Genomic DNA, 25,159 nt, shown 5'->3' with positions numbered 1-25,159 from the left:
ATATGACAAATGCACTTACAGACCGAAAAGCGGACAAAGAGCTGAGTTATTATTATTTATTTGCATGCAAGCAGCAGTGGGATTGTACTTTATAGTGTTAACAGCACATAGTGTTTATCAGCTCTTCAGTGTTTGGCAGCCAGTTTAACAGGATAAATATGAGATGTAAACACTTTCTCGACACAAAAAGCATTGCAAGTGATTTTTAGGGAACGCAAGGAAAGACAGAGAGTGGAACAGTCCAGAGTGTGCCAAAGTGTTTGGCTGGAACAGCGCCCGGCTGTGGGACACTGCCCAGCCAGTGCCCGTGGTCACCCTCGGGGTGCCCTCTCCAGAACAGGGACAGACACTGTCCCCCCATGGGACTGCGAGGAGAGCTGCTCCCCCTTTACACTGGGGCCTTCTCCTTGGAGAGGACAGCCTCAAAACCCTGCACATCTGCTTTGTGCATCCCTGTGGCATCCAAATAAGAAAATGTGTTTGCACCCAAACTGCTCAACAGCCCTCTGCAGAAGGCTCTATCCACATACTCAAGATGTGTGACTGCCATGCAACACATTATCTGCCTCTGAAAAAGGATGCTGCTGTCCACTTCCAGATTCCAAAGGCACATCTGAATGGGAGTAACTGCCACCTTCAGTTCCATAATGAGGTTCAAATCAAACCAGATCTAAAATCCATTTTAGATGCATGCATTTTAGATATAAAGTTAATTTATATGCACAAAGAAATTAGAATGCAGCAAGTATTAACTTCAAAGAGAAGTACACTTTGTCATAAAAAAGTGCTTTTCTCTTTCAAATACAACTGCTAAATAATATTGACCGTCATACTCTAATAAATACAAGTAACTTTTCAGAAGAAAAATTGCACTTAAACTTTATTTGGGTATATTACTATTTTAATAAAACTCAACTTATTGTTTTTCAAATCTTTGTTGAAGAAAAGTGTTCTGTTTCCAGCAGTTCTATGGAATTCCATTCACAGCTAACATGGGACTTCTTAATCACATTTTAATCCATGGGCATGACAAACCCTTTCCTTTCTTTGAGAAAATGGTGTGAGAGATTTTCTTTTTTTCTTTTTTGTTTTTGTGGCTTTTTGGTTGTTTGGCGCTTTTTTACTTCAAGGTAAAGCCAGATATCTGCAAAACTTAAATCTATAGCTCCCTGAACAGACAGAATATTCAGAAGGCTTAATAAAATTCACATGTGGCTTGTTATTGCAGCTGCATATCAAATGCAAAAATAAGGTATTGACTGGTTCTGCTCAAAATACCAGCTGCTGGAACTCTTTATTAAAACAAACCTGTTGATTTTCAAAGAGAGAAAAATTACAGATGATGTAATTTACCATAAGCGATAAATGCCACTAGGTATTTTGATGTCCCTTTGCCTATTTAAAAATGCAGATTCCTTTATTGTTCCTCCATAAGGTCCAGGACTTTGAATTGTCCTTTCTCCAGGAAGTTCTGGTCCTGAAGAATTCATGTCTCCTGTGTGCACACAGGAGCAAGATTTAAGCAGAGCAAGGACTCCATACAAAAATACCCTCTTAGGCCCCTGAGCATATTTCCTTTCAAATGCACTTTTCCCATGCTTGAAATATGGATTTGTTTAAAAGTTTTGCTGAAAAGGAATGTCTTTCACAAAACAAACTGGTGGGATCCTACAGGCAGGATTTATATTCCTCCTTTTATACCTATGGAAACCCCAGAACATTAGGACTGAGAGAGTAAGAGAGCCCTCTGCAAACTGTCAGGAACCAAGAGGTGGATCAACACAGAGGGAAAATGTGGAATAAGAGTAAAAAAACATATTGGGGTAGGAGGAAAAATACACACAGGCAAATTAGAGAAAGCAATAATTATTTCACTGACCTTCTCATGGGTCTTGGTTTGCTCAGAACCTGCCTGGATCATTTTCCATCAGGAATGACAAATGTGTGGCTGAAGAAGCACAGAAGGGACCCACTTCTGTGATAACTGTGCCTGGAACTCTTCAAAACTGTAATTAAAGACTTGAGAGGCTTCAGTGGGGCTGGGTTGGTGGAGTTAGCTTCTCAGGTAAAACTCCTGTTTTTAGCCAGGGTACAGAGGGTTGAACCTGGACCACAACTTAGTTGTGGGTTTTATGGCCTGATCAAATACCCCACATCATCTTTGGAGGAAAAAAACCCCACTGACTTTCTACAAATCTGGCTTGCTCTGGGGAAAAAAGGTGTTTCAAATGTACCTGAGGAAAAAGACACGTTTTCCCAAATGCACTCTTAAGTCTCTCTCTAGCCATTTACTGCTGACAGAGGCTCGCTGCTGCTCCAGGAGAGCCTTCCAAGCTGGGCACTGCCAGCACAGAGAGCAGAAACTGGGAAAACAGCACCTTTACACTGCTCCAGCTATGGCTGGGAAGGACATCTGTAGGTAGCCCAAGTGATTTAGGGGGCTAATACTCACAAGTGGCAACAGGCTGTAGTAAAAACCCATGAAATTGGAAATTAATGAGAGTTAGGCCCCTAGGTGTCCAAATGGCTTCAGAAGAGCAGGGCTTGCAGGCTTTCAGAAACATTAGCCTCAGGTCTCATCGTGCATCTCTGCACAACCAAGCACCAGGCTGGGCACCGTGTCTTGGTGCAGGCATCCAAACCACAGCAAAAGAATATGAAAAAAGCAACTCTTATAATACAATTCTCAACCAGGAAAGAGATAAGAAAATCATACTATGCAGCACAGGAAAGGGTATTTAACAGGTGGCCAAGTTATTAGAGAGCCCATTGGATTTTACAGAGTCTTCCCTCCCATGTACCCCTGGCCAGCTCCTGCTGCACAAACACACAATGAACCTGCCCAGCAGATACACCCAGGAGATCACCACAAGCCAAGAAGGGATGACTCAGGAAATTTCCTGCCACTTCCTGCTCTTTCTGTCTTCCCTGGGCTTAAAATGAGTGATTTTGGGCTGTGGGCTCAGTTAAATTTCAGTTTGTGTTTAAAACAAGCCCACACACAAAAAATTAACATACCTCAGATTTCCTTTCTAATTTCTTTCCTTAATACTGAACTTTACACGTTTTACTTGACAAAGCCATTAATTCAGTAATTTCACATAATTAAATCGAGCAAAGCAGAGTATTTAAATTGAAGCTAAGTGAAATATACTTCTGTGCAGCTCATGCTGTTAGAATTGTGCTGCATGCTATTCTGCTGCTGCTCATTTATTAATTTAGGATTGGCTGAAACATGACACTGTGTTAATAAGGAATTCACTGGTTTCAACAGTATTAGATATAACAAAAAAATTTAAAAATCACAGAGGACAATGTATCAAGCACCAAAGGAAATAAGTTAATCCCTTTGAGCCCTCACCAGAGCACTTCTGCACCCAGCTGAAACTGGCACCCAGGTTTGCACTTTCCTTGTGATAACCAATTTCTGCATAGAGGTTTTTTATCCCTGGAATAAGCAGTGAGCTGCACTTGTCCTCCAGTGTGGTGATCCTTTTAGCAATGATAACACTTTTTTTCCCTAATATCTTCCTGAATTTTTGTTCTAGCCCTATGTGGTAAAGAATGTGTGAAAAGACATTTAAAGGACTTAAAGCCAAAATTACTTTAAAGTTGGGTGTCCCTCAGCCTCTCCTCTTATTCAGCAGGTCCCAAGTGTCAGAGCAGGAGACAGCAGTATGTATACAGCACCAGGAACTGGAAGAGTCCTTGGATTTACTGTGAGAATGATGGATGGCAAAAAAGAATAAAAAGGACAGATAAAAACTAAAGTTCATATTTTTTGCTCACAAATGAGCAATAAAGGTGAAGAAATTAAGATGGCTAATAATCCAAATAGTGGAAATACTTTAAGTAATTAACAAAGTCTCTCCAGAATATAGTGGCGTTGTTTTGATTTTTTTCTTTTATCAGTGCTTTCTGCTTCTCAAATATCATGAATTACCTTAATTGGGCTCTTCCAGGTAGGCTAGAAGTTCCTTCACTTCATCCTGGCCTCGAAGGACACCTGTGAGAGGGGCAGCTCTGGCCTGCTCATGTAGCCCTCACCAGATACTGCTCATAATGAGCCGCTCCCACTAATGAACAAGGGGGAGGGCTAGGGGGAGATATTGTTGCTGTTGTAATTAAGCTTCTGAAGAGTTTATTTGGAGAGAAATTAGATTTATTTACATGCTGCTTTGTTGCTGATGAAGCACCAGCTATCTGGGAGAACTTCTAATTAACCCTAATTTAGTTGATGCGCTCTTTAGCAGCCCCATTCCCTGTGTACTTTGCCAAGGTAAAAAGTAGTAACCGTCTTTTTTGGGAGAAGTTACTCCCAACTTTTTTCCTTACATTATGGAATTTGTGTTTTAGTTGCTGACTGGCAGGAAGATGGACAGTTAACAACTTTATGCTACTCCATAGCTTGTTCAACAGCCTGTGGTGGGTGCCGGAAAAGGGGTTATGGCTTTGCATTGGACCCTTCCACTGCTCTTACAGCCATCAGAGCCAGGAGTCTTTTTTTAACTCTTTCAGTCCCTACATCCTTGGCCAGTTATGCTGTCTGGCCACAGAGTTCATTAACCAGATATGGTTTTAAATTATTTCATTACAGGATCAAGCTAAAAATCACTTAACTCTAAGGATGTCTTTTCTTATTTAATAATTCACTGACAGCTCTGCTGCTCTTCCAGATCCTGTGGTGTAGCTTTTCTGAGTTGTTTGCAACTCAGGAAGACATTTAAAGTATAACAGGCTTACAACTTCTTTTCATAAAAAAATAAAACCCTAAAAAGTCTCCAGTTTTTAAAAACCATTTTGGAGGAAGAACACCACTAATTTTTACTTAATTTCACACACACACATGAACACTAAGCACCACTTTTTTTAATTAAGAGCAAAAAATGAAACGTAATTTAGTTCTGTTATACAGAAGCATCTATGCTTTTGCATCACAACACAAACCCTGAGCTTCAAAGAGCATTTGCAGAAGTGATATCCCGCATGTCTTCACCACCACAGCTGTTTGCACGTACAGTATATGAAGATAAAAAATGGGGGGAAAAGAGTGGATTTTGCAAACATCTTGTCTGGAAATTGTTTTACCCATCTGAGTATTACAGACTTGTGCAAGATTTCTACCTGAAATTCATTTTCATCAGAAAAAGTACATTTTTGCTGCAAAACCTTTTTGTCACAAGATTGTAGACCAAATGCTGCTCTTAGTTATACCTCACTAGCCCTGTTGATTTTCTTTATGCTTCTTGGACATTACTGTGGAAATTTGGCAATAAATGTATTTTGTTTAATATGAACAAGGAAGAGAAGCCAAATGCTTTTTGCACAGAACATTTCTCATTCATTTAGCAGAATAAATGGTCTTCTGGACTTCTGGACTTCTGTGCAAATTGCAGATAGTCTGATATCAAGGTTTAAGCCCACTTTTTCTCCGTTTTAATAATGGACACGTATTCTGTAGAAAGTAATGACAGCATTGTGAATCAACCATTTCTCTGCAAATATCTGATTAAATGAACAGTGCAAAATTTAAATCTTCCCTTTTGTCACTAAAAGAAGGACAAACTATAGTCATCTTTCTTTACTATGGTCAAACTTATGTAGAGGAAGACTTCAATTCAAAACACTGTTTTTTAGACTTTTAAGCAAGCTTCATAGACAGGAAAAGGCACTAATATTTTTGTTGCTACAATTGCATCTCCTTGATGTGTCAGCAGGAATGGCCTGACATAGCCCTTCTTGGGGGAATGTTATTCAAGTCCAAATTACACATTTCTTTTAACAAAAACCATAAGTGAAATCAAGATGGAACTAATCAGTCTGTCAAAATGATACGTTTACAAACCACAAAAACATCTTATTTGAATAAGGAAGAAGTAGTCTGTGAATGGAAACAACCACTATCTTCATTTGTTTTTACTCATCTGACAAAATCAGGGCACAGGAATTTAGTGTCATCTATAGGGATATAGCCCCTATCCAAGCTAAATAATACCAATAAGCACAAGTCTACACCATGCCCAGCTCAAGAGGTGCAAAAAGCCTTTCAGGGGAAAACCATCACTCCTCCTCTCAAGGAGAATACAATAGATTAAAATAAAATATACACAGATAGAGCAACAAATCTAAATTTCAAACCCTTCTCAGAGGACTTTTTCTACCAAGGTGCTTCAAGTCGGCCCCAGCTTACTACTCACACAGAGGGACATGACCAGCAAGTGCCTTCCCACCGTATTTCTCTCAAATCAAAAATTTTCTCTGGCATGGGTTCAAACAACAGTCAGAGCCTTAAAACACATACACACACTGCATGGAGATCTCACCATGTCAGTGGTTTTCTTTACCCAAACAAAAACTTCCAACTAGTATGGAAGTAATTTGCCTACAGGGTCCCTCCATTTTATGCTGGCAAATGACTTCCTTCAGAAACGCTGCAGCTTGCAGTATCAATCCCATCATTCTGCCACAAGGAAAACGCTGCTAAACATCTGAGTTTTCCTTTTGGAGCTTTGATGAGTTTACTAAAGAAATGCAACAGTGGGCTCACTGACTAGAACACTTAAGTTTAAGGAAAAGCGTGTTTTCTTCAGTCATAATGATGCAATAATATTTCACAGCTCTTAAAAGCACCTTTCATGTTCGAAACACATCAGCAACACTTGCATATCAGTTTTATGTGTAAAACATAAACTTCCCCTGCTGCAGGAGCCTGAAACATGAGTACAGAGTAGTGGCTCTCCCCTTTTCTGAGGAGAAATAAGCTTTTACCCAAACATTACACCTACAAATTTCAACACAGCAAAGACAGTGTATTTCCTATATCTAGATGATTACATCACTAAAATATATTGAACAGATTCACTGCAAATGTATCAAATCTTTCAACAAGACTGGTTATTTTCAGCCAAATTACCAGGCTGATGTTTAAATACCAGTAAGCTGAAGGAGTCCTTGTTTATCTGTTGCGAACTACCAACTTATCCTCAACGAAAGGCCAAGCTAAAACATGTACCTCTAAATCCATGCTGTTCAGCAGCCTTCAGAGTCATTCTGACTCACATGTTTACATTTTTACTGCTAATTGATTTACCCCTTCTGAAGGAGTTGCCTTGAACAGGAGGCATCTCTTCTTTCTCCCCTTAACCCCCCTGCTCCAGCTTCATTACAACCCTGAGCTGTTGCCAAAATGAGATATTGCCTCATTTTTGGTACCATGCCCTTGAAGGCATCTTATTAGAAAAGACCATTTCTTAATTAACATTTTTGATCTTTAATCTATTACACATCCCTTTAATCCCATACGGAGGAGCTTTTGGCCCACTTCCGCGGCGTGGCGGTGGGAGGCAATAGACTTGGCAATTTGTGCTGAGGGCTCTCTCCCAGCTGGGCTCCAGCACAGCCGGCTGCAGGGCTGCCGATGCTCTCACTGGTCAGCAGCAGACATTTGCAGTTATTATTTTATTGCCTTCTTTTTTTTTTTTAATATAGACTTCAGAGAGCCACCGCTCAGTATTAAAGCCAACAGGCAGAATGGCAAGCTCGTGGATGAGATCAGACTTCAGCAAGTGGCTGTCAAGCTCTTAGAATAACCAGCAAAACTCTTAAGTGGGAGATTTAGTGGATCACCAACATGCAAAGTGTTAAAGAAAAGTACAATGTTAAGTCCCTTACATCATTTTACTTGCAAATAATTACAGCAATTACAATGTGCTAACTGGCAATTAACATTACAGGCTTCACAACTCACCAGAATTTTTTAAAACACGCTGTGGCCCTATGCAAATTGTCTCTTTGGTACTTCTGATTTGGTGGCTGTATGAGCTAATGGCTACACATTAGCTCAGCAGATCTTGGAACAGAATTGCCCACGTGCCAGATAATTTAATTAGAGGCTTGATCTTGTCAGAGCTTTATGCAACACAGGCTGCTTCCAAGCAAAGTGTGCGGGTTTTTTCCTTTCTCTTTAGTGTTTTGTGACTGTCTAATAATTTCTACTAACAAACACCAAAGCCATCCAAGGGAGAAAGGAAGCAGGAGTATGGTACACACCAGCAGGCAGCACTCCAGTCCCAAGTGTGAGGAATTCAAAAATATGTAGAGCAAGACACATTGAGCACCTCTTCCACACACATCCCAAGTCTACTGCCAGGTCTCTGCACGCATCTATTAAATCTTCATTGCTGTTACTCAGCCCCAAAGAAGACAAAGGTCACTTGTCTCCAAGTGAGAGCTATAGGGTATCTCAAATCTCATTATAAACTGTCCCATTTAAGAGTTCTCATTTGAATTTATACACAACAAATACAAGGTTATGAGATGAGCTTGGTTTATTTTGACAGTGACATTATAATTCTTTGTTGTGAGACTGGAAAAAGGCTACTTTAGACACTAAATGACAGAAATGCAAACATATCTTCTATTATGGCCTTAATTTTTGTTTGCTGCACATTTTTATACTACAGTAACAATACTTGGACTCTTGGTCTCTGATAAGCTAAACAGCTTAAGACAATATAACCAAAAATAGCATAGTGAAGGCTACAAAACTTTTACAAGTCAGGTCAATGTTGACCAAGACCCACTAGAGGTCCCTTCCAACCCAAATTATTCTAGTTTCCTGTACTGAACAAGCAGAGATTTTTTGGACAAAGCATCATAAATTTCACACATTTCTTCATTGCGGAGTTTCATATCAACGTTCTTACTCAGTGTAGAACACAAAGCAGTGCAGCTTTTTCATTCAATTTATTTTTCTTCTTTTACAACCTTGTTTATAAAACCCCATTCTCATGACTGCCACAGTTTGTTTTTTTTCTTAAGAAGAATGATTACTGGGGATCCACAACTGTGGCATTATATTTTATTGATTTTTCTTGTTTAAGCAACAGGCCAACATAATATATTCTACTATTCTTGTTCTACATTTATTCAGGCTGGGAGCTTTGAGCTACCAGTTACAACTGCAAAATATAAACCAGTCAAACGAGAACAAGTTTCTGTGAAAACCAAAGAAATTGTTCACCAGGAGACTTTTGTTCAACTCTCCAGCTGTCTGCTTTCGCAAAGGTAAAACCCACTGCAATCACTTCCTACAGCAGCATGGTTTCAGCTTCCCCCACCCCTGCCAGACAAGGCAGATTTGGAAAAGCAAAGCCACTGACCTGCAGAAATGACTCAAAGCAGGATGGGCTGGCAAGTGCCCATGAGTTCCAAAGCCAGAGCCCTTTGGGGAAGGTCAACCTGCAGCATTGTGCATGCTGAATAATGCAAAGTAGTGTGGATATGTGGCACAAGGAAGACATCCTCCTAGGTTGGGAGGCTTAATTAGCATTTGCAAGTGCTTTGACATCCTACATTAAAATATTTACTGAAATAAGCTCTAGAAAGCACAATTTGCCTGGCCATTCTGTCTGCTCAAATCTGCAGATTAGCAAATCCAGAATGCAGAAGAATTGGATCAGTTAGAGATGAGAAAGATTTATCAGTTGATCTTATCCATCCCTTTGCTGATGTAAGACCATTCCTACACTGTATTTTCAAGTGCTTTCTCCAATCTAGTTTGTAAATTACCATGGTAATGGAAGATGATACTAGGCTACTAGATCCCACTAAAATGTTTCCTGATACTCAGCTTAGCATCTCCTTTGCTTTACCTTAGTCCATTACTCCTAGCTATGCCCCTGAAAGCTGTCATAAACAACATAAACAACTTAAAACCACAAAAAAAGCTTATCTAATCACAGCCCTTCACTTGGGCAGCAAGGGAGAACAAAGTGGCACCACTGAAAGAAACACAGGAATGGAAGAAGATAGGAAGGTGCTGTGCCTTCCTCTTCTCCAGCACTCAGCACTCACTCCAGCTCAATGGCAAATCCCTCACCAGGATTTTTGTGCCTGGGGGAGACCAAGCCAGCCCAGGAGTGCTAGGAAGGCTGCTCCTGATGGTCCACCTGTGAAAGGGATTTACTTCCTTCAGTGTGTGCTAGGAAATGAAACAACAGTGTTTCAATCTCCCAGCAGATAAAGTACCAACAGGCACACCTTTAAATAAAAAGTGCATTTGTCAGAGGGAGAAAAATGCTGGCAAGACAGGAATGCAGCCCTGGGGAGGTTGGCCTCTGCCCACCCCAGAACATCAGTATGCAAGCATCCATGCTGGTGGCATGCTTGTGTCCCAGGCAGGATGCTGCTGCCAGAAGACCCTATGGGAACATCCCCATCACCAGCAGATGCACCAAGCTCACAAGATTTCAGATGAGGTTATCCTGATGACCCCAGAGGTATTCCTAGACTTGACAGAAATTACCAGTCCTGATGCACTGCTGGCATCCCAGTCCGCACCAGTCCTTGGGGTCTTGTCTGCAAGGCCAGGTGGTGCTGTGACCCTGCAGCCTGCAGAAATCCTCCCTTTTACAGTTGCAGCCTGTAGCAAGTAGAAGGGCTGGCTTTAGGCACCAATCATGCTGCAATGCACTACACTTGCTCTGCTTCCTTTAAGCAGACCAGCTTTCCTGTGTACATTGTCTTTAAGAAGCCTGGGAAAGGGTGGGTGATGGGGTAGGGGGAGAACTTGACAGCTCACTTTGAAATGAGCTTTTCTTTCCTCGCCTCTTATACCATGGAAATTAATTCTCCTCCTCTGTGCTATCACTATAATTTTCCCAATTAACATTTTTAATAGTAAGTATTTTCTAGGAAACGCCGTAATACACAGGTGTGTGCTTCTAATTTAAATACTGACAACCATGCTGTGTTCACATCTGAAGATCGCTCCTTCTTGCCGGAGATTCCCTCCCCAAACAAGAGGGGAACACCTACGGCGCCGCTGCACCGGAGAACCTCGGCAGCGTGGCGGCGGCGGCTTCCACACCACACGCACGCCTTGGCACCGCGCCACGCAAATCCCAGTTGGTACTGCTCCTTCCCCTGGGGTGCCACAGCTGCAGGATGTCACAGGGACTTCAGGGACCCCTGGGAACTGCCCTGTCACTCCAGCCAACAGCTTCCTCCTGCAGCCCCCCATGCACTGCCCGGCAGTGCTGGGAGCAGAGGCTTGCTCGCAGGAAGCCCTCGTGCCTGCAGAGCTGTGCCTGTATCTGTCTCATGTTTCCTACAAACACAGGAATCTGGCAAGGGTTTATAATTACTTGTTTTGTTTCTTCTTGTATTATCCAGCTACAAAAATCTTGTATCGGTGTAGGATGTTCGTCTAGGACATTATCTGAGTACCCATATTCCATTTCTTTCCATACTCCATAACTGAGTATTCATATTCCATTTAATAAAACACTATCAAAAGTGCTTTATTTTAAAAAAATATATAAATTAGTATTTATCTGTAAAATACTAATGCTAAAAAATAAGTTTTATAAGGAAATGAGAACTACTTTTATTTACTCTTCTAAAGAGAACACATTACAATGTGACATTGTAAAAACCCACACATTACCAAAGAAAATAGAATTTCAACTTAAAATAAGTGGGGAATGCAGTAATCTGAGCTGCAAACATTCCAAGCTTTATTTCTTGTTTGCATTTTTTTGGGTTCTGGATGCTTCCAGAACAGATGTTTAAAATTTTGAGAACCTCAGACTATACTGACTGGGCTGCATCCCACAGGTCAATGCAGGGACAAGGATGCCATTTGTTTAAACCAACACAAGAAAGCCAACCAGCTGCGATCTCACAGTATACTGAAAAAATATTCATCTAAAAAAGTTACCAAAGTCTCTTAATTCTTTGCTAAATTCAAAGATTTATTTCTTTGAAAATCCTTACCCAGGTTAATCAGAATCTTCTCATACTGATTTACTAATGAAATCAGCTTCTAGAAAATATCTGAGCTTGTGAAGACACTCAGGACAGGTAATTTTAGAGTACTTGCAAAATAACATGTTTCTAATGCCCTCTGAATTGGAACTGACCTTTCCAGTGCTCTGCAGCAGAGATTCCAGAATTTCATGTTGTGTTTTTCTGCATTCTCCAATTAGAAATTAAATGAGACAAAATACAATGCAAGCAAGAATAGAGAAAAGAAATTTGGTGTCTGTGGAGTCTCCGTCACCCGAACTCCTTGAATGCTCCTGACACAGCCCAGGCAGAGGACAGGGACAGCTCTGGGCACTGGGACACCACAAGGGACCTGGGAGGCTGCTGCTCTTCATCCTGGGCACCAGGCAGTGGCCCATGCAAGCCCAGCGTGCAGGAGGGAAGCTGAGGGGACAAGCAGCTGTGTAGACAAAACAGACCTCCCCAAGGGGAAAGGTGAGGCAGGAGAATACATTTTCTGTTACTTATCTCAATAAACAGAAAATGAGAAAAAGTTAAGGCAAGAACACTTGCAGCAGTGAGTCTGTTTGCTTCATGAGACCCCAGCTTTCCCAAGAAGCCAAAATTAAACCCAACTCTACAGAACAGAGGAGAACAGAAACCTTGAACACTGGGAGCAGACAATGCAGCACCAGGATCAGAAGACTGAAAGAGGAGGAGAACACAGGGAACAGCCAGGAGGGAACAGGCAACACGAGCCTGAGCAGCAGAGACAGCATTAAAAGCACCCCAGCATGGGCTCTGGTAGCCCTGCAGAAAAAGAAAGTCTCCAAATTGTGTCAAGATGTTGCTCCTCTAGAGATACCAAGAGAAAATTTTGATTTACATTGCTAGGAGATGCCATGCAAAGAACAAGAGAGGAAAAGGAGTGACCACAGGATGGTTTTCCTTTATTTTGTGGTTCATTTCTGAAAAGCTGCTGCTTCCCCTTTTCTTTCCCCTATAAGGAGAGAAACTTTAAAAGAAATTGCAGAATGCAATTAACAATCTAAAATGCTGTACTGCATAAAAAAGCACAGGGGAGAAATCTTAACAGAAAAACATCAAATATCTGTGTCCTAAAATATTGTGTTTTGGTTTTTTCCCCATGCTGTGCTGTGTTAACATGTCCCTCACACGTGTGCCCAGATGCTGCTGTGAGCTCGGTGGCAGGGACAGGAAATGTGGAGCTAATGGGGAAAGCAGGGAATACCAACCTGTAATTTATTTTTATGATTTCTGGAATGTTATAATTGAATTACTCTAATGTTATGTGCTAATGGATGGTTGGGCACTGAGAGGCCTTTCCTGTTGCAAACACTGCAAAGAAACCCCATGCTCTGCAAACACTTGTGCACAGAGACATCTTCAGTGCCATTTGTCCCCAGCACTCAGGACATGGGCCACAGTTCCCTATTTCCAAAACTCTTTCTTGATCAGTACTGTAACATGAAGCTGCAGAGAAAAACAAGCTACCTTCAACTACCTCAAAAGCAGACACAAAAAAAATTAGGCTTTTAGGTCTGTGGGCTCCTGAGGAGAAGACAGAATCTGCTCTGTTTGCCCCAGACAATTCAGCCAAGATTCCCTGGGGCCTCACAGTCAGGCTAATGAGAAACTCCCCAGCAACTCCCATATAAAATGCTTTCATAGGTCTTTAAAATGCCTTAAATTCTCTATATATTTAGTAAGACTTTTTACTTCTTTAAAACGTCCCTTGTTGCTCCTCAAGATAACACCCTCATGATGTATTGCAACAGAAATGCAGCATTGTCTGACCAGACCTTTGTTCTGTGAGCATTGAACCTTATTTTTGTCTTGGCCTCGAAGAAGCCAGAGCCCTTTTGCAGAGCAGAGGTGGGCACTGGCCTGGCCCCCAGCAGCCCTGCCCAGCCCAGTCCCAGTGACAATTTTGCAGAAGGACAGACAGGCTGCAAGGGCTGCACGTGCGTTAAGGGTTGAGGGGGAGAAAGCAGGGGGAAGAAGTACTCAGCTACACTGTTCCTCTGGAACAGAAAACATCTCTGCCTCTTAGACAGCAAAACAAGCCTGGCCAGCTATTCAACAACAAACTAAGTCCTTGGATTAAGGGAGGAAAGGAAAAGGTTTTTTTTCTTCCTTTTACATTAAGGAAAAGATGTTTACAAAACCTGAAGAGGAAGGAAATTCACTATATGCCCATTGTTAAACCATACTGGTGAACACTCAGGTTAGTCACCCTGGTGCAAGGGCAGCCTCTGCCTCTTCTATGTTTTTTTGATTCTCTAGGTTATTATGCACAGCCTTTAAGCTGTTGTTATTTAAAATCATTAAATGAACTATTTCTAGCTGTAATTGAACTACTGGAGTAAATTCCTCAGTGCAACTACACCACAGATTGGATTCTTGCAAAGTGTTTTGCCTTGGCAGATTTTACCAGGAACAAGCAGCTACACCAGGGCAGACAGCAACTTGTGCACATGCTCTGCCAGAGGAAAAAGGATGGTCCTGTACCAAGCTATCACCAAACAGACCCGGCTGAGCACAGGATTCCTGTTCATGGTGTTCACAGCCAAATTTCCTGCTGCACTAAGCAGCCCCCATGAGCAGCCCTTGCCCTGGTGTGGTCAGGGATGCGCAGGCTGTGCACCCTCAGTATGTGTCAGGAGCAGAGAAGCTCCCCCAGGAGACACCGAGCTTGGAGCCCTTTGGCACACCAGAGACACATGGTCATCAGAGCCACCAGACAAGACCCATGACTGCAGACTCAACTCATGCTCACAAAATTTTTTTTTCAGAATAGCTTCTACTGGTTACATGAATAAAATAAAATGTAGTAGCAAAAGCACCTTTTTTTCCCTACAGATGCACCTATATAGTTATTCCACTAGTAGAAAAATATATTTATATATTTTTTAAAAGTTTAAAGTTTACATTCTACCTGTAACAGCTCTTGCTGTTCCTACATACCACCCATCCCTGGGACCATGACTCCCCCAGCCCACAGCAGCTGTGCAGAGTGCCAACAGAATTTTTCAGAAGTCATTTTGTATGTGTTTGCACACACACAGAGATGTACAAACACATACAGGAGAAAGAGGCAGAGAAATATGTTAATTTGAAACATCTGGCAAATGTTTCAGAGTTAACAAGTCCCAGGTTTGGCCTTTGGGGTCTTTTTTCCTTTTGGGGAAGTTAACGAAGGGGAGGCAATTTTGTCATTTTGGGCCAGGGAAAGAAGGGACATGAAACAAGAAATTGAAGTGTGTTTTTTCACCCTTTATTGAACTTCAACATCACACTACTGAAGCTAATGCAAACAGGAAGATCATAAAAGAACATAATGAAAGTCTCGCACACTGGGACTGAGGGACTGGTTTCAGTTACTGAATATAGCTGTGGAGCTACACCACACAAGAGCCAGCGACTCCACACAGCCACACCACCACAAACTTGGGCTTTTTAAGCTTTTTCTGTGTAGCTCCTCAGTCATATTCCAGCCTGCAACTTGTATCCTATGTATTGCATCCCAACTTGACAGGATACAGTATCACCTCTTTATACACATACAAGATTGACATCTGCACCTACTAAATGTATTAAGAAGAAAACCCCCAATTAAGACACATATTCCTAAAGCTGCCATAAATCATGCATACAATACATTTTCTACCACATCCGACATCTTGAATGAGAGCTGTAATTGTGGGAATGAATGAAGAAAAATGTAGACTCGACTAACTTGGTAAAAGCCTTTCACAGTCTGTCTTTTACTTAAGGCACAATCACCAATACCAACCCCAAATTAACTCTGCTGTGCACAGAAATTTTTTTTTGTCATTGTTTTGAACCACAGCCTATTTTGAATTTAATACACTTCCAGACTTGTGATAGATAACACCGGTAACTCCACTGCAGTGCTGTTTGAGATGAAGGTCAAGCAAGAGAGCTGGCGAGCGCTCTTTTCATGCACCGTTAGCTCCAGGCACAAAGGGGCCTTCCACATCACAGCTGGGGGTTTGCAGCAGCAGCAATATTTGCTATCAAAGGCTACTGAAAACACAAACCCCTCCGAACAGCCAGAGTGCCCACAGAAGATGCACCCAATGCCCCAGAAGATGCATCTGAGAGTGCAGTGGGTACAATGTGAAAGGCCACGCAAAGGCAGTTTGTGCCTTGGAGACCAGAGAGATGCTTGCTTTGGTAAGAAAGTGTCCCCTGGGAGCCAGGCTCCCCATGACTCTTACAAAACCCATCCAACCAGGAATGCAACACCACTGTTGGTTTTTATATCGCTGCTCAGTTTCTCAGCTGTTTCCATATCATTGGTGAGCTTTTAAGAGAATACCATTGCACAGTCCAATGTGGAGAGAGCACAGAAATAGACTTACTGGCTTCAAAATCAAAAATATTCTGAGCATCTCAAAAATGTTAAAAACAGACAGCAAAATATCTTTACATGGGGCACAGTGACTGAGATGTGGCTAGTTGCTTTAAACACAAACTGTTTAAATCTGACATTTTCCCTCATGCTTGTGTTATCAATACATATTACACAAACTTGATTTATCCTGTTCAGTTTCTTGAGCCTCTTTTTATTCAGATTATTGACCTAACATGGATGAACGAGCTTCAGATGCATGTTTATCACTGTCAAGCAGACCAAAAGCTTGTTCAAATTTTAAATCTTTCTACCATGGCGATGTACCACTTTTATTCTCCAGCCCTGACAGTGCTTTCCAATTTCCTCCAAGAGGAGAAATACACACATTCCAGTTGAGACTGAGGCTTAAAATTCCTATTAAAGCAGCTTTTATGTAATTAGATTGGAATGAATGTGTAACAGTGCCCATTTCAGAAAACTTCAAAGTGATTATACTGGAGAAATCACAACCCGTTTCAGTGTGCCCACAAGAAGAAAGAATGGCTCTCTGGAGGATAAGAGTATATTAGTCTCTGTGTGTAATAGATTTTATTGACCATATGGAACTGATATAAAAATTGTGTTGCAGTGGGTAGTCTTGGATTTGAGACAGGAATGTGACATACAAAATACAGTTCCTGTAAAAAGCCTGGCAGCTTTCTGGCAGTTTTTGCAATCAGAAGAACCTAAAATATTTACCTGATTGAGTCACTGACGAGTCCCAGGTCAAAGCAAAATCTGAAGATTCACCCTCTTCAACTGAAAAAGAACAAAAATAAGTTGTGATTGCTAAAGCAAACCAACTGGAAAGCAAAGTCATCAGAAAACTAGGTCCACTATGACATTAAGTATTAAAACAGACTTCTCCACTGCTGAAAAAGAACTTACTGCTTTCTATAAAATAATTCATAGGGTGGAAATTTAGTAAAGAAATTTTTCCTACTTTTTAACCTAAATATGGGATTTGTGTTTGCAGTTTCTTCCTGAACAGGTGACAGTAGGTTCATGTGAAATTTTAATGGACGCTTAAACACCACTACCTGGTAAGTATTCATATCTGAAATGCTCTAATGCATGTGCAAAATTGCCAGTGTAAATATAGAGGCTGTTTTTGAAATGGATGTTTCAACAGATCATAGTAAAGAACTGCCCTGTGAAGGAAAAATTGCCTGACTTAATGTCATCCTAACATACCAACACATCTGCCATATTCAAAACCCAGTGGTATCTTCAGGGATTTTTCAGAATTAAAAAATATTATTTTGATGTATAACCACGTTCTGTGATATGGCAGTCACAAATAACTGGTTTTAAGATTTGTTGTTGCTGTGAAGGCTGTCAGAGCCAGTGCTCAGCACTTGCAAGTGGCATAGCTAAAACCTTCTGCCTGTTAACAATTATAAAAACGCCACTAGTTTCTTACATTCTTAAAAATAACTAAGAGAACAGCCAACAACAAGCCAAGCAAAAAAGTGCCTGATTCTGCTGTTACTGAAATCAGTGCTGGTTATACTAATGACAGACTGGGCATTTGAAAGTCGCAACTGCATAAATTCTTCTTTTGAATTGCAAAAGTTTATCATCATCACCTGCCCACACTGCCACCCTGACACTAAACAAATTTAAATTATAGGTCTTTATTTTCCGATTAATATTATTTACTCCCTACACTGAACAATCACTCACCCTTTCATCTAGGTTATGCTGGATTCAAATGCACATTCTATAGAATTCTGCAACTGGAATCCAAACCATATTGCAAAGGCACAAGCACAAACCCTGTTGACCAGCCCTCTGTGCTCAGGCCAACCTGCTCCAGTGAATATTTACACTGACATTTGCATGACGAGAGCCTTGATTTTATGCTTTTCTCATATTTTTCCCCTCAATCCAGTGCAGAATTCTGGCATCAAGTTGATGCTAGTGGTAACATCATATGGCATTAGGAACAGAGAATATAATTTACATAGGAAGTGCCTTGATAAATGTAATTTTATGTCCAAACCATAGAAAAATGTGCTCCACAGAAGAGCACCACTGGTTTTCTTAAATCTGTGTGTTTACTAATGGAGGAGCATGAAATTCAACCATTTCTTTGGAGAAATCATACTTGAGTCTTGGCTATACTTTTTTCAGCGTCTATGTTAGCATAAAGGCCATGTCACATAATATTAAATTCCAGAATGACAGAGGAAAAACGAGGCAAAGCTAGAAGCTTATTGAAGCCATTATTGGTCCTATTCCCTGATGGTGGCAGAGCCAGCTTGGCTGGCATGTGCTCCCTCCTGAGGGCTCACCTACCATTTTGTGCTCTCTAAGCCACCATCTTGTTCCCATTTTGACCCATCTCTTAATAGAAAAACTCTGGATGCAGTTATCTGAAATACCATTCCAGTCTTACACAAATGCATGTCTCATTTTAACATCAAAATCTATATACACCTGGGAGGGTTTTTTCTCCAAAACTAAATAAGCCAAGTTGGAAATTCATGTACCTTACTCAAAACAGACAAGGGGAATGTTTTAATTTTATTTTATCCTTGACTGCTTTTTGGTTGTTTTGCTTGGAGAGGTTTTTTTTTATATTACTACTTTTATGCTGAGGCTTTTTTATTTCTTTATATTTTATGTTGGAAAGAGAGATTTAAAAAACCCAGTCTGCTAAAAATACATAAAAGAGATAAATTTGGTCCTAGTCAAGGAGTGGATCTGCACTGGTCATTGACAATTTTAGCAAAACACTGACTTTCATGTTGGTTAAACACCAAAGACTGCTCCAGTCCTTGAGCTGCTCTAGGGCAGTTGGCTCCAGCACGTAACAAAACCACAGTTTTTGGAATCCCTTAAATGAGGGCAAAGGTTTGAATCAGCCTCTGTTGGCATTAATTTGCTTTTCTCCCTAATGACTGAAAAGGGGACAGAGAACATTCACACAGAGGCAACGGCACTGAAATTCACTTTATATCATTGCAGTCATGGTTTCAGGTTCTCCCCCTCAATTTGCACAGACCCACCACGGAGCTGACAGTGCTGCATATCCATGGAAGGAAGAGGCCAGTGGGATGGAGCCTCTTGAGCTTAGGCACAGACACATCGCCCTGCAGCTGCTGCTCACAACATTACCACCACCTTCCCCTCTGCTTTCCCACTTTTCCTTTAACTCTTTTAAGCAAACATCATCTTTCAGAGGCTAAACCATAAGAAAAAGCAACAGCTAAGTCTATTCTAAGAGGGATTGCAATATCAACTAACTCAAGCACTTGATCCTCACCTGCCCATCCATCCTTCCACCCACCTAGGCAGTGGGCAGAGAATAACAAGGAGCAAAAACAGCCACATCCAGAAAAGAACGACCTAAGGACTGTGTCTATGCACCCATTAAGAAGTCCCAAAGGTTTGATGGGAAATGGCGCCTGCGAAGCTGAAGCAAAGAACAGGTGACCAGGTTTTGTTACTCACAGACAGCAAATGTAATTACAGGGAGACACTGAACTCCATGGGCTTCTGCTCCCTCTCCATAGTACACATAAAATCAAGAGCTGCAAGGTTCCTCTGTGGCTGCCTAATCTTCTGGATATAAATGGTTATTTAAGGAGCCAGCATTTGAAGTGGTGTCACTTCTGGCTTTTCCACAACCTTGGCAGTGAGCAGAAGCCATGGAAGTCAGAAGGAAATGTTTTCTTCTTCCTAAAGTCCACTTCAACGGCCGAACATTTGCAGCTGAAATTTGCTCTCAGTTGCATATGTCTGTTCCTGGAGCCATAGGGAAGCAGGAAGACTCTTCCCAGGCTGGTTGGAGATCTGGGGACATGATGCTGTTCACAGAGGGCAGAGGAGTCCCACAGACCCATCTGGGGACAGGCCCCCCAGGGACTGCCTTAGGACTCAGCAAGCCCTACCTGGCAGGGCATAGTGGACCCAGAACAGATTTGGTCACTATGGCTATGAAGGGATTTCTATGTCTCACTACTGAGAACGAAGTCAAAAACACTCTTAGTCCATAATATTAGCAAGAGAATTATTCACTTGAGCTAAATTTTCAGTTTCTTAATATTTTTGTCATCATTCCTTGAAACCTAGGTTGGTTCAAGTGAGCATATGTATGTATCAACATTCACTGGTTAGTTGCTGTTACTTAACTTGTGTTAATGGACAAAACAAAGCCAGGGAAGAGGTACAAAGCATTCAACACAGTCACTCTCAAAATACACTGCAGAGTAGGAATAATTCCCATTTCATTAGCAGGAAAATATATTTTTTGAGACATGCTAGACATACTCATACCCAAGTCAAGGACTAGACACTTCTATCTGTGCTAGTTCATCACTCTGACTGTGTGGACACCCAAAGCTGATGTTCAGCACGTGCAGGAGCCGCCCACGTGCATGAAACACTCTGCAGCTTGGGAAAACCACAGCGAACAACAGCACCATTCAACACTGAGATCCCTGATCTCAGTCCAAACCAACTCGAGATCTTGTACCAATTCTAACTACTTTTCAAGAATCCTGGCGACAAGAGAGTGAAGGCTCAGCATTTCCTGAAATTTTGGAGGCATTTCATGCCAGGCATTGAAAATGAAGACACACAAAATCACTGGTGTTAAGCTGTGGGTAGAATGTTCACAGATGCACTTCACTTGGTTTTTTGCTGGATTAGATTCTTCCCATTTTCTTTCACCTGTTTTCTGCCCAATTTACATGGCATGCCTGCACATTGAGCCATGGTTGGAACACAGAATTTGCTATGCAAGTACACTCTTACTCTGGTCTCCATCTGCTCTCTCCATTAGAACAAGCAGCTTAAAATGCTTTGGAAATGAATATTTTTATTTCTTCAGTAATACCAAGACAATACAGCAGGAGGACAAAAGTTTGGTCCCACTCAACTCCAGGTGTCTTTGGCACAACACTCACAACACACTGACTAACAAAGAGGGTACACATAACTCTTTGCCAAAATCACTATGTAGTTCATTTTAAAAAATGGGCATGTTTCAAAGTCTAGTACTACGCCTTGATATCAACACTCACAGCACTCTCTTTCTATTTTTAAAGCATTAACTTATTTTTCTTCTTTTTTATAAATGATCCATAGTATTTGCCGGCACACTGACATAAAATACTGCAAATAAAAAGTGACTTTTTAAGCTACATCCTTCAGGGTGATGATCATGAGATAGTCATAGGAATCTCACCAAAGTGTGTGCCTGCTATAACATCTGTGTCTTTGCTGAAATCTGGGGGCATCGCTGAATCTGACACCCTTCAGGAAGGCTGGGTTTGACTTGAAAATAGCCTCGGTCTGGCAGTGTAGAAATTTTTATTGTTAGTCAGCTCAAAAGATGGTTCAGTTTGTGGACTGCCCACCTGAGGCCTGGCACAGGGATGTCATTTACTGACAGTGGAAGGACACATCTGCCTCCCCTCCCTCTTCTGCCCCAGCACAGGAGGACTCCCTGCTGTCATACTTGGACAAGACCTCTGTTCTGCTCCAGCTGACTGTGGGGCCCAAATGCAAGAGCCAGGACAAGCACACAGCCGACACAGGGAAGAACTGTGGGCAACAGCAACATCACACAGCACTCCTGCACATGCCAAATATTTGCATTTTGCCCGCTCATCTCAGATGTTCTCCAAGGATGCTTATTTAATTGCTAGGTCACGAGTGCTGCAGGCTCAAAGATTTCAGTTCTTTGTGCTCAGAGAAACTTCTGAAAGGATTCAGAATCCATTCCCCTAAGAGTGAGAACATCTATTTATGGGGCTACCATTACCTGAACTCCATTCACAGTCACAGAGCTTATTTAACACTTTATCACTCCCAGGAAAGAAGTTAACCTTATCAAAGTAAGATGCTTCTGCACCAAATGTTGATTTCTAGATGCAATCAAGCTTTACAAGTGAGCAACAGCCCCTCAGTAATTCAGATGGCATGTGTATGCTCCCTTATCCTATTATACAGGCTTCAAGGACCACAAGGACCAGTTTAACACTTCCCATAATATAAAAACACCATAGTTCACTAACAACAACATGAGGAACGTGAGAGCATGAGGAACTACTGAGAAATCTAATGGGTTAGAAACACATCCCACAGCTGATGGGGGGAACTTTCCTGGATGGAGGCTGTTCCCAAGCATTGCATTCAGGATCAGGCCATTCCCTCACCTACCAGCAATCTTAGAAAACACCAGGTACAAAATACGTTGAATGCACAAAATGCTGGTGCCACTTTTTTCGTTTGGAGGATTTTGTTAGATTTTGTTGGTGACAGAACTCTCAGATAAAGCCAGGAAAGTCTTACTGATGCCTGTGTATTAGCTGTAATGTACGTGTCAAGACTCACAGCTTTCCCTCTAGAGAAATACTCCAGCACCAAGCCGCATTGTAAGCCAGTCACACATTAATCACATCTTTTCCTGCCCTAGCTATCGGTACTCGCATGCAGGAGCTCCGTGATCTTCCCTAATCTTCAGGCTCCATTGCCACTTTCAGATATACAACTCTGCTATCCTAGCCAGCCTTTGCTCCATCCCTCCCATCACATGCAATTACATGCTCCCAAATCGGCACAGGACACAGAATAGCCCCATCTGACCACCATTCATGTGCCGCGACTCATCCCACAGCACTGGCAGCCTGGGATTTGAGACAGTGCCCTTCATCCTGCAAAATGCAGAGCAGCTTCCATTTCCACAAAGTCAAAGAGAGCTGAGGATGCCCAAAACTTTGTGGATTTGGGATTGTAAGGCAGTCACTTGCAAGCTGCTTGGCATGGCAGGAGCACAAAGGGTGTTAACAGCCTTTACACTTTAAATAGCCTGGTATTTTATATGTGCATCTAGAGCCCATCCTTCGGAGAGGTGCAGACAGATTGATACCTCAAACTGAAAGAGATCACCTCTGCTCCACGGAGCCTGCTGCCCAGAGAGGCTCAGCCCAGCACAGCGCCGGGAACTGCCACCAAAACGAGCAGTGGTAAAGCTTTGGAAATGGCTACTCTGAGCAGAAGCCAGCCAACCCTTCCCGTTCACACCACCTCCCAGTTTGCTGTAAGGCTTTCCCACTCTCCTCCTTAGATGCTCCCTGAAAAGATTCCCCATCATATCGGCGAGACAAGAGTCTGCAAAACACAGAATCTGCAGCAGGGGGGAGGCAGCAGCATGAGAAGCAGCCCCATTTGTTATAAAATGCAGCGGCGCTGCGGCAGAGCTGCAGCCGCTGCCCGGGAGCGCTGCAGGGCGCAGAGCCGGCCCCGAGCCAGGCATGGCCTCCTCCAGGAGCCAGGCTGCCCCTTTGTCAGCAGCTGGGGCTTTCTCCGCCGCTCTGCACAGCGAAACCTTCACATTCTGCGGGAAAACGGGAAGTTTCGAGGGGCTTTGCCAGCCAGCCGAGAATAAACGCCTGCGAGTGTATCCCGACGCATTTACAGTACCTTGCAGCTAGAAAGGAAAGGGAAATCCCCCTGGTGCCTTCGTACCAACATTCAGGGGAGCAAAAAGGTACCTGGCAGAAGCTGCTGGGTGTGCTTTACACCAGCCACTAGAGGCAATTCACTCCCCTTGGAAATTCAACTTCACCAGAGGATTCCTCTCAGGTCTCCCCATGTTTACAAGGCATTTTGCTTGCTCATGTGATCATTTCCCTTCAGCTTTAATAATGCTTGGCCCTGCTGGTTGGTGGGAAGGAGCACTGGGACACCAGGGCATCCCCAGAGAGGCAATGGTGTATTCCTTGCCCATGCCCTAACCCGAGATCCCCCATGGGAACCGGGCATGGTCCTTGGCACAATCGCTCACAGCCCGGGAGCCACCTCCCCATTCTCTCCTGAGCGAGCAGCTGATCCAGCCATCGGTGGCCCTTGGCCAGCAAGGCTTTTTTCCACCTTAAATAGGACCGTTATGTATTAGTCCTTTCATGAGCCAGCAGGCCAGGGAATAAGACAAGAGGGTTTACTGACATGGCTTATTTAGCTAGTTCAGAGCCTAAATTTGCACAAGTTCTCTAGCTGCTTTTCTCCAAAGTCAGTAATAGGGCTTGGCAGAGACTGTGGGTTTTGCTGGCAAAGTCAGCCTTTTTGTGTGAAGGAGGGAGGAGTGGGGAAACCCAGACTGCTGTGCTCACTAGGTCAAGGAAAAGAAAAAAAAGGAAAAAAAAAAAAAAAAAAAACGAAAAAAAAAGGAAGAAGGATGAGACAAATGGGACAGAATTACAAAGGGAAAGTGAAAAAAGATCGTTAGGAACAGAAAAAGATGTGAAGGTGATTAAGGAGAACAAGACAAACAACAAAATAAGGTAGCACTAGCAGGTTTATGCAAAGGAGATCTAATTATGGGTGGCTAAATCCTCCAGGACATTAATATTCCATCGTAATGTGTCTAGTTTCCTCCTTTCCAGACATGGCAGGGAGGAAATGAGAATCACTTAGATACACTGTTTAATGAGCAAATGATGGACGATCACCAAATACAGCCTGCCTGATAAGTATCCATTAGCTTAAACTCGCACAGTAAATCTGTGTGCAGCTAACGGGCCTGCCTCTTCCAACGCTACAGCAAAACTTAATGGAACTGCAGCCAGAGAAAGGGAGCCTTGTAAATAAAAATCTCATCTCAGTGAGACGAGAAAGACTGTAGGACATACATAATGGCTAATCATAGCCCTTCCCACAGACTGCACACCTGACTCACAAGCCAGGGTGTATTTATTCCCAGTGCTCATATTTAGTTTTTGTGTTTCTAATTCACATACTTCACTGGAGACAGATATTTCCCATCCAAATCTATTATGTAAATAAATATGAGGGTTAGGTGTAATAAAACGCAGTCAATGTTTCACATTGCAGTCAAGATCAACATCTTATACAAGCAATACATTAAGCTCTTAGTTCTTAAAACTGGGCCTAAAGACACCCCATAACACATTTGGGATCAATATTCTCACTGAC

The 25,159-nt window shown here is 42.2% G+C and overlaps 1 protein-coding gene across 4 annotated transcripts in view; it reads right to left on the bottom strand.

Annotated features, from left to right (window-relative positions):
* Positions 1-25,159, bottom strand: part of ZNF423 (zinc finger protein 423) — a 225,722-nt gene that overhangs the window by 168,330 nt on the left and 32,233 nt on the right. For 2 of the 4 annotated variants that reach the window (XM_030282055.4, XM_030282058.4), the window contains exon 2: positions 16,910-16,969. In XM_030282055.4, coding sequence (XP_030137915.1) covers positions 16,910-16,969 — 60 coding nt within the window. Of the gene's footprint in view, positions 1-16,909; positions 16,970-23,647; positions 24,252-25,159 lie in introns of those variants that run through there. The other 2 variants (XM_030282059.4, XM_030282060.4) reach the window with 2 other exon arrangements.

Source organism: Taeniopygia guttata, chromosome 11, assembly GCF_048771995.1.
Source record: "Taeniopygia guttata chromosome 11, bTaeGut7.mat, whole genome shotgun sequence".
Taxonomy (NCBI): Eukaryota; Metazoa; Chordata; class Aves; order Passeriformes; family Estrildidae; genus Taeniopygia; species Taeniopygia guttata.
This window is presented reverse-complemented; position numbering and strand designations above follow the sequence as displayed.